The sequence below is a fragment of the Ursus americanus genome, chromosome 30 (assembly GCF_024610735.1).
Source record: "Ursus americanus isolate L20-20 chromosome 30, mUrsAme1.1.p, whole genome shotgun sequence".
Lineage (NCBI taxonomy): Eukaryota > Metazoa > Chordata > Mammalia > Carnivora > Ursidae > Ursus > Ursus americanus.
Genome location: NC_142156.1, coordinates 5,174,534 through 5,184,593, shown reverse-complemented (window position 1 = coordinate 5,184,593; position 10,060 = coordinate 5,174,534). Strand labels below are relative to the sequence as shown.

General features: G+C 63.2%; 1 protein-coding gene across 1 annotated transcript; it reads right to left on the bottom strand.

Moving 5' to 3' along the window:
* Window positions 1–53: 53 nt before the first annotated feature.
* Window positions 54–9,721, bottom strand: CABP7 (calcium binding protein 7). Its single transcript, XM_087857158.1, has 6 exons — window positions 9,501–9,721; window positions 8,987–9,084; window positions 3,211–3,354; window positions 2,276–2,388; window positions 1,810–1,963; window positions 54–1,582 (listed from the first exon to the last, which is right to left on the bottom strand). Exons 1-6 carry the CDS (start codon window positions 9,719–9,721, stop codon window positions 1,455–1,457), a joined length of 858 nt encoding a protein of 285 aa, XP_087713284.1. The 3' UTR covers window positions 54–1,454.
* Between the last annotated feature and the right edge of the window lie 339 nt (window positions 9,722–10,060).

Below are 10,060 nucleotides of genomic sequence, written 5' to 3'. Positions count from 1 at the left end.
CCAGGTGCAGCCCTGGTCCTAGCTCTGCTCCACGCATCTCCACCCTCCCTCCCTCATGGGACGTCTTGAGAAGATGAGTGAGAAAACTTCCTTCTGGATGTTTATAAAGATAGTCTGTCACCATGGTGGTGGGGCTTCCTCCCTTCCTGGCGCCCTCGGCTCTGCGCCTCGGCCCCTGGTCAGAGGACAGCAGGACTGGGCTTGAGATGAGGTCCTCTGCTAGGTGAGGGGTGCCGTTGCCCTTCTCCCGGGAGGGCCGGCAGAGGCTCGCACGGCCCGGCCGAGGGTGCGCCATTGTGGCGGGGATGGTCACCCAGGTGAAAGGGGGCTCCAGATCTGGGAGAGGAGCTCGAGGACTCAGTCTGCCCACGCGGAGCTGGTGCCCGAACGTGAGACGGCACTGCTGGGGCACGGTGGGAGCTGTGTCTCTGGCCTGACAGTGTAGAGAACTTGGGGTCCTGGGAGGACAGGCCCTGGACTTGGGGGAGTGGCCCGGCTGAGCTTCCTGGTGCGGACAGTGCTGGGCTACACCAAGCCCCTTAGCCCAGCATGACACAGGGCCCCTCCCAAGGCTTCTGCCCGGGAGGACCGCCGGGGCTGATGGGGAGGTCGCACAGGCTGCTCAGGTGATATGGAGCCTCCAAGCCCTGGTCTGCTTCCCTCCTCACTGCACTCCGGGTCTAGACTCTGCTGGGTGGTGGGCAATGTGGTCCTCAGGCCGTCGGGCCTCAGACTGGGGGCTCAGAGGGCACAGAGACTGCAGGACCACCTCAGATGCCCCATCTGCTATGAGTTTTTGCCCTTCCTGAAAATCCCTGTTGAAGGGGGTACTGAATCTGGGGGCTCTCTGGGCCTTAGGGTCTTCATCTGTGAAATGGGCAAATTCTCTGGCCACAGCAGGTGCATGGAGGAAGGCTGGGTTTGAGTCTAAGGAGGGTCAGAGAAGGGGACCCCACAGAAGGCCAGGGGCCTTCTCAGGCTTGGCCAGGGAATAGGGCCCCAGAGACCCCAGGCTCACCCCCTCTCCAGGAGGAAGCCTCCTGCCCCCATCTCCATCCTGCCCACAGCCCTGGGCAAGTCTCAGGGACCAGGGTCAGGTTGGCTGTGTGGCCTTGGGCACAGGGTACTTCTTCCTGCCTAAGTGACCGCATCAGCTCCTGAACCCTGTACAAATGCCTCCTGAATTTCCCAGGGGCCCCTGGACAGTGCGAGGGAAGAGCTAGTGCTACATACAGGCCGGGGTGGGCAAGGTGCAGGCGGGGCCGGGGACTGGTGTCAGAGCCGCCGCCAGGCCCTGGCCACGGCGCCATGCAAGGGCCCGCGGGGGCGGGTGGGGTGGGGTGGGGTTGCCGGACGTCCAGGCCCCGAAATAGACGTGCGGTGGCCCCGGGAGCCCAGTGCGGGAGAGGACTGCGGGCGCTGGCGGGTGCGGATGGGCCCCGTGCCCCGCACGTCTACTTCATGCCGCTGCGCAGCACCTGGTTGGCGGCGATGAGCATGACGCTGATGATGAAGGCGATGGCGAAGGCGCAGATCAGACTCTTGCGCACGCACGTCTGGCGGATCTGCTGGTTGGAGCAGGCTGTGGCCGCCCGCCAGGGAGCACCAGAGAGAGACAGACGGGGACAGCGAAGCATGGCATCAGGAGCCGCCTGCACTTCCGCACGTGGGCTCGTCCCACGGGACACGCAGGGACGCAAGGCGTGGGGCGGGCCAGGAGCCCCAGCCGCCCCTGCAAACCCTGGTCGCTCCCCCCCACCGCCCAAGCAGTTGGCCTGCCCATGGGGGTACCGGGGGCCCGTCACTCACTCTCCACGTCCACGGGGCACTCCTCAGCGGTGCCCAGGTGGCTTTCCTCCTCCGTCATGATGATGTTCTCGATGTCCTTCATGGACAGGTGCTCACAGAAGGTGTCGTAGAGCAGCCGCTTCAGCTCGTCCACGGTCAGCTTCTGCATGTCGCACTGGGAAGGGGAGGAGACACAGTGCTTTGGCCACTGCCACCACCACGGCCGCCTCCCAGCACCCTCCACCTGCACGAGCCCAGTGACATGTCTCCAGACTCTGGAGGACTGGAAACCACCTACTCCATTCCTTGAGTCCTTGACCACACCAGCCTCCTCCAGGGAGCCCTTGGCACTCTGGGAGGTAAGACATCCAGGAGACAAAAGCCTGGAATAGTCATCCCCCTTTACAGTATGGCCCTGGCTGTTCACTGGCCCGATACAGCCCTCCACAGTGTGCACAACCCTAAGTCCCAACTAGCCAGTGCATACCTTCCAGAAGACGGTGTCAAAGTCAGTGCCGTGGAACTTCTCTGGGATGCCCGAGGTGGAAAGCTTGGGTCCCAGGAGGGTCACAAACTCCTCAAAGTCCACTTGGCCATCGCCTAGAGCAGGCACAGGTCCAATCAGTGGGCCAGCCTACAAACTGGGCTGGGTCTGGGCCACCTTGGGTCACTGTGGTACCTTGGGCAGGTCCCACCGTCTCTGAGCCTTGAGTTATTTTCAGGGAGTAAAACCACCAAATATGATGAGGCCCCACCTGGCAAAGTGGAGATGGAGTGCAGCAGGTGGGCCCGAGCACGTGGGAGAGCCTCACATTTTACTCAGAAACGTGGCTTCCCAGCAGGTGTGGGGCCTGACATTCCCACCACACAGACAGGAACTAAAGCTCAGGGCACAGTCCGCACGGACCGCTCCTTGCTCTCTGGGTGGAGGGGAGACAGGGTTGGAGCCCCGTGGCAGGGGTGGGGATTTGAGAAGAGAGGACTGGACATCACCGGTCTTTTTTACCAGGTTTTCCTTAATAAAATGCCAGGTGGCAAATATGACTAAATGACTTTTTATTTGGGGTAAGGGGACCTTTAAAAATTGCTCGGGAGGCCCTGGCCAGCTCAGTCAGTAAAGCACGCAACTCTTGATCTCAAGGTTGTAAGTTGCTGGTCGAGATGACTTACAAATAAAATCTTTTAAAAAAAAAGAAATTGGTCGGAATGCGGAGCGAGAGAGGCAGAGCCCCTAACCTCCGTGTGTGGGTGTGGCTGGGGCTATCCCACTCCAGCCTCTGTTCTCCAGGCTGAGAAATGGGACCAGACCTGGCTGCCTCCTGCCTGGGGCTTGGAGGTGCCTGGAGGGAGAGGCTCAGGGTGGGCTCAGCCTCAGAGGCCCAGGTGAGGGGTGAGGAAGCAGAGGCAGGGGTTGGCGCTCACCATCCATGTCCAGCCGCTGGATGATAACTTCCAGCTCCACCTCGTTGGGCATGTAGCCCAGGGAGCGCATGGCCGTGCCCAGCTCCTGCTTGGAGATGAAGCCATTGCCATCACGGTCAAAGACTTTGAAGGCCTCACGGATCTCTGTGGGGGGAGCAGAGCGGGTTGGGACCTCACTTCTGTCCCCAACACCCCCCTCCCTAGGCCCCCAGGATCCCCAATCCCACAGCCCGAGCCCAGCATTTAGAATCCACTACAGAGACCAGTGGCAGGTGGCCCAAGTGCCCACCACAGCGCTGCCTTCCGGGAGTTCAGGGCCAGCCAAGCCGGGCAGCAAAGGTATGCCCAGACCTGCAGCTCTGCCGAGAGCACCCTTGGGGGGGGGGGGTCTTCTCCAAGCACCGGACTCCAACAGCCTCTCAGGGTGTGCTCACGACGACCCCGTGTGGCGGGTAAGCATGGCTCCCGGGGCCTGGCAGCGGTGGCCTCCTCGAGCTGCCAAAGGCTTCCCTGTCCACCCCTTACTCCTTCCATCCCCCACTTCCCCTCCTCCCCATCGCATGCTTCCTCCCCTGGACTCGGCTTGGAAACTCCAGCCGGCACTCCTTAAGGGCACCCCAGCACCCCGTGAGGCAGCCACCAGCTCCAGCTCTGGGCTAATGGGGCTAACGGGGCGACGGCTCCATGCAGAGACTGCCTCCCCAGCCCAAGGTTTGGGGGAAAGCGGAGGCTGGATGGAGGGGCCCCAGAAAGCCCAGCCCTGCTCAGATGTGGAGAGTGTCCCCTGCATTGTACAGAAGGGGAGATGGAGGCCTGAGGACCTGGGTGACTCAGGGGTGGAGAGCAATGCTCTGGGCTGGGAGCAGGGAGTGACTTAGGGCCAGACTCAGTCCCACCCACAGTAGAATGCCCAGGAGTGATTGAGTATGACAAGGGTTTTACCAGACATGTTCAGGAGCTGTTGGGGTCCTAACCTCTCCCTGCTCACCTTCACTCTACCTGCTGTCCCTTCGTGGTCACTCAGCCCAGGAAGAGCCATAAAGAGCATCTTCCTTTGGCTGAGAAGGGAACCTCACCCCACTCCCACCCTCTCTGCTCCAGCATCCTGGTTCACCTGCCAGCCTCTTGGCCTTTGCCTGAGCTCTCACCCTGGCTGGGACTTCAGCAGGCAGAATCCTGCCCCTGGATATGGGTGTGGGTGTATCTGGAAGCAGAGACAGATGAAAATCCTCCACACTGCAGGCCTGGAAACTGAGGCATGGAGAGGCAAAACAGCCAGTGCAGGGTCAGTTTGGGGTCAAGGCTGTTTCTGATGAGAGCAGGAATCTGGCCGGCCCAGGCCTGGCCTTAAAGGTCTGTGAACCCCTAAAACTGACTGTGGAATCCTGTGCCATGGGGTTATTCCCTCATCCCGCTGGCCCCAACGCAGACTAGGGGCCATGGCAGGGTAGCGTGCGTCAAGGCCCCAAACTTCATCAGGCTCTTCCTACCTGGTGTCGGCACACAAGGCCCGGAGGTTAGACCAGATGACACGCAGGCCAAGACAGAGGCGGTGGCCTCAGCCGAGTGGCCTGAGCCCCCAGGCCCTCTGACTCTGGATCTTCCCCACCCATCCTCGGCTGGGCCTGAGAATCTGATCTAACCAGGGGCCCCTAGGACAGAAAGCAGCCGCAGTGGGTGATCTGGCCCAGGCCCAGGGGTTTCTATAAACCCTGGACTTGGAACTCCAGGCCAACGCCCACCCAGTGTTCTCCTGGGCCACTGACAAGGGGGTGAGCTCCCCACCAGCAGAGGTACGTGACGGGGGCCGGCAGTCACGGAGGCGGGAACATGCTCCTATGGCTTAGAAGTCTCTAGGTAGGGGTTAAGGCACGGACTACGCAACAGGCACACCGTCTAGCACTTTCGCCACCACACACACTTCTGTTTCTGGCCGGCAGTGTTGCCCTCCTGACCCAGCCCCAGGCTCTGGCCACCTCAGGTGTCCTGAACTCCAGCCCGAGGGGCCCTTTCAGCCCGGTGAGCACCAGAATCGCTCCACGTCCAGGCCTTTGAACACAGGGCTCCCTTTGCCGGGGAGGTCTCCCCCTCGCGGCAAACGCTGGTGCATCTCAGGCTCCCAGCACAGACGACACCACCTCCCTGATGTCCTCCCTGCTCCCCAGCGGACTCTGGTCTTCTTCTGGGCTCCCACAGAGCCCGCTCTGCCCTTGCACTGATCACACGGGACTGTGGATGAACCACGAGTGCCATGAGGCCGGGGGCCACCGCGGGGGCCCCGAGACCTGGAACAGGGCCTGTCTTTCAAGCATGAACATCTGCTGAACTAGTGATTAAACGAATGAATGGCTGATCCGGAGAGCCTGCCCTTCCGGAGCACCCAGAGAGAAGAGCTGAGCAGAAGTTCACGGGCTACTTGGTGTGAGGCCATCATTCAGAGCCCATTTACTCCTAGTCTACAAACAATCCTGGTAAGAGCAAGCGTTTGCTTTCCACGCCCCAAGCAGGCGAGAAGCATGAGGGGAGGTGGAGGATGCTGTCCCCCTGTCCAGCCCCCCAAGGATCCCACCCCAACCCACCCTACGGGCCACCACGGAAGAGGAGAATCCTGAAGGCTGGGTTGAGGGTACCATCCCCAGATTTCTGGGTGAGGAGCTGGTTTTGGAAGGAGGAACCCGGGGTCAAGCACTCTTTCTTTCTGGGTCCCTCAGTTTCCTGCTCTGCAGAGGCTCACTGGGAAATCTCGAGTTGGGATGGCAAAACCCTCGACACACAGTGGGACTGCAGGGGATGCTGGCCCCCTCCCCTGCAAGGAGCTGGGGTCCAGGCTGTCCCTCCCACCCTGGTAGGGGCCAGGTGTGGCTGCTTCAACTGGAGCCCCTCATGCTCTTCTGGAAGCCCAAAGGAAACGCGCCGGGCTGGACGGGAGACAGTGGAGGGCAGGTGAATCTTGGATTATGTGGGCAGGTGACAGACCCTGAGGCAGCCCAACAGGCTTCAAGGGGGATCTGCACTCCATCGGGAAGCTGGAGTCCAGAGACAGGGTGCACATGCTGGAGGTCACTCGTGAAGCGGGGCAGCGTCTGTCCTCTGCAGCCGCCGCCATGCTCCGCGGCATTGGCCCCACGCCCCACCACTTTGGCGGCCCTGAGTTTCCGGTCTGCGCAGAGGCGGCTTCTGGGCTTGCAGGGAAAGGGACAGGATAGGGGACTCCCCCATCCCCCCCCATACTCTGAATGCCCTATTTGGCCACTCTCAATGCGGGCTCCACTGTCTGACTGAGCAGGCCAAGTGCCAACCCCAGAACCCTGCCCTGGTGGCTGTCTGCCTGTCTGTCTGTCTGTCTCCCTCCTCTTCTCTCTGGCCAGAAAGGGCTGAGCTAGGGATTGTGGCCACCACACCCCTACCCTCAGGGGCTCAAGTCCGTTGATGCCACTAGGGGCTAGCCTCCGCGCTCCTGCAGACCCTGGGGGGCTTCGCTGGGTGTGTGTGTCGTGGCCGGGGTGGGGGACTGAGAAACGGGGGAAGCGGAAAGCCTGTGTGTCTCCTTCTCCAGGGTCAGACAGGCTCCAGGCCAGCTTTGCCTAGCCATGTCCACCCTGCCAACTGCCACCCATGGCTCCCTGGGGCCACAGGTCCCCAGATGCCTTTGCCAGACCTTCAAGGACTCTTCTACCCAGCCTTTCGCGGAGCCCACCTTCCTGGCCCGTCCCCTTGAACATCCTGGGTCCCTAACTCAAGAGCTTCACCAATCTCTCCACACTCCACGCTCTTACTCCTGCAAGACCCCCCTCCTTGGCCTCCCTGCTGCAGCATCTGGGTCCGCAGGCTCCCGCTGCGTGCCAGGCCCCTCGACAAGCGCCTCCGCTGTGTCCTCTGTCGCCAGCAGCCCCTTTTACAGATGGAGACACCGAGGCAAGAAAGACAAGTGATTGTCCAAGGTCACTCTGTGAGCTGAGGGTGTAGAGATTTGAGCCCGGTGCTGCCCAGCTGGGAAGCCCTCGTCGACACCCTGTGCACCCTGGGCTCTCCACCTCCCTTACTGGTCCCACTCCCCCCTCAGATTAACCGCCCCCTGGATTTCTGCGGCAGGCATGTAATGTCTGCAGCATTTCATCCCAAACTGCCGGGCTTCCTCATCTCTGCACATGTGGGTCCCCCCCCCCCCCGGTGGGTGTCCTCTCAGCAAAGGACCTGGATCTTACCCAGACTGCCCTGGGGCAGGAGCACAAGTGCAGGGCACTGGGTGGGGTGCGGGGAGGGGTGTCACCTCTTCTAGCCACCCCCAGCACTAAAGGACCACCAGGGCCTGCAGAGACGTGGGCTCCCAGGAGTGCTTTTGGGGTGCCTATAGGCAAGAAGGGGGTCAGCTGTGGAGGACAGCTGCCCACAGGCTAGGAGATAGGCTGGGGCCACCCAGGCACCTGCTTGTTCCACGACCCCCACCTGGTCACCCCAAGGAGGGCCCTGCCCTTCAGATGCCCCCTGCGATAGGGTCCCTCTGCTCCTCAGGGCCCGGTAGAAGGGGACAGGAGAGAAGCAGGGAGTGCGTTTGGTGTGGTTGGTGACTAACGCTGCTGGGTTCCTGCCAGTGTGTCCACCAGGCGGCCCGAGGGGAGCCTGCGGCCTCCTCACCCCTGCACTGCCCTCCCTGTGCCCGCTCACCTCTGCATCCCAGCCTCTTCTCAGATTCTCAGGGTCTGCATCCCAGGGTTGGGAGATCAAGAGAGGAGAGACCCAGCCAGGCCCATAGCAGGGCTGCCAGCATCATGGTGGGGTGCTGGAAGCAAGGGTAGGGAATGAGGTGGAAGCTGCATGGGTTTTGGGGGGACAACGTTGTCCCCTGCCCAAGTGGCCAGGAGGAGGGGATAGAGGAGGGTCCGTGGAGGGAGACACTGGCAGGAGGTTCGGGGTGGCCCAGGGCAGGAACAGACAATGGTGGGGAAGAGATGGCCTGTGCCCCATCTCCTGCCCTCTTGGCCCTCATTGCACCTCCTCCTTTTCCCAGGCCCTGGACAGACAGGGCAGACACTTGGGCTTTGGGGTTCAAGGCCAGAGATCCAGCAGCAGCACGCATGTCTCTGTTCTGCCTGCATCAGACACCAGACCCCATCTCTGTGGCTCTGCCAGCCTCTGGGGGCTTTCAGGGGACTTGAGAGGAGCAGGTGGCTCATCGTCTATGGTGCAGGGTGGGGGGGGTGGTTAGCTACCTTCTCCCTCTTGAACTTCCCCTCACCCAGTCTGACTCCCGCAAGGTCTACCCTCTCCAGGGTTGGGGATGAGGGAAGACCTCTCTCCATGCCTCCCCCAGTGCTCCCATCATCATCCCTGACTGCACTGGTGTCTCAGCTGCACCCCCCAAGCCCTGATGCGCCCCAGATCTCAGAGACCCTCGAACCCAAGATAACCGAAGAGAGGCCCAGCTTCTGGGCGATCTCAGTCCCTCACCCAACAGCAGATAAGTGGATCCCAGGGGTCCAAGGCTCCTATCAGCCCAGAACCCCCACTCCACTCCAAATGGGGCCCTAGGAGGTCTGGGGGATGGAAGGCCCGAGAACCTGCCCCCAGCCCAGGAGGGAAAGAGCTTGCAGGCCCTAGGGGTCTCACTGCTCTGCAGAATCTTCGGTCCAGGGACCCCGGACCTTGACCTCTGCTTTGATCTCGCCTAGCCCCTTGCCTAACGTCCCCATTCATGCTGAGAGGCAGAGGGACTCCGGGGGGGAACAGATTTGGGACCCAGCCTCTGCTTTTCCCTTCCAGGCTTGGTTATCGCGACCAAGCCGCCCAATCTGGCCACTTGTTGTTGCCACCACCTCCTGGGCCGCTCTCCCAGCGCTCTGGGCTGGGGGTCCCCGCAGGGCTGTGCTGAAGGGGCTAAGGGCACAGGAGGGACTGGGGACAGACCCGCAGGCGGCAAGAGCAGGGCAGTCGCCCTCTCCCCTGCTCCGGCTGCCCGAGCAGATTGGATTTTAAAAGCGACACGAGCGGAATGTCAATTCAAGCGCAGAGCCACGGGCAGGCGCCGCGGAGGGGATCAGGATGCGGGTGCTCCGGCCGGGCCCGCGCGGAGGGCTCAGCTCGGACCCCCACCCAGACGGTCGCGTTGCCGCACCGTCACCGCGGACTGCGCGGCCCCGTGACCCTGCTGCGGGGCTCGGCAAGTTTCCGCAGCGCGGGGGACCATGCGGGCAGGGGCTGCGCCGCCCCTCCGCCTTGGCTACCCCCACCGCGGCACCCAGAGGTGCGAGTTGGTCTTGACTCCCCGCGCAGCTGCTCTCTGGAACGCCCACCTGGCAGCCGGCACCTGCGGACGGCCCCCCGCCCCCTGCGCCCCTAGTCCGCGCTTCACCTGGGCGCACAGGTAGGAGGGCCGGCGGGCAGGGGTCCCAGCGGGGCACTCACCCTCTAGTTCGTCCTCAGGGATGTCCACAGGGCGCTGCTCCGACAGCAGGTTGGGCACGGTGTAGATGCCCCGGTACATCAACGCCGCCGTCACCGGGTGGAACGGCATCTTGGAGGATCCGCGCCCGCCCGCCCGCCGCAAACTTTGAGGTCGGGGCTCATGGGCCGGCGGCGGCCCCGGGGGCGGCTGGAGCGGGCGGGGCGCGCGGCTGCGGAGGGCGGCCCGGCGGCAGCAGCGGTGGCGAGACGGGGGGCGCCCCTCCGGTGGCCTAGCCCCCCCGCGCCCGGGGCCGCCGGTCCATGCCGCCCCCCTCCCTCGTCGGGCTCCCGGCCGGGGCCCCGCAGGGGCGGCGGGGGCGGCGCCGCTCCGGCCTCTCCGCTCCAGCCGCCGAGCGCTGCGCCCGCCGCGCCCGCTCCTCGGTGCCCCGCGCGCTCCGCGCTGCTCGCC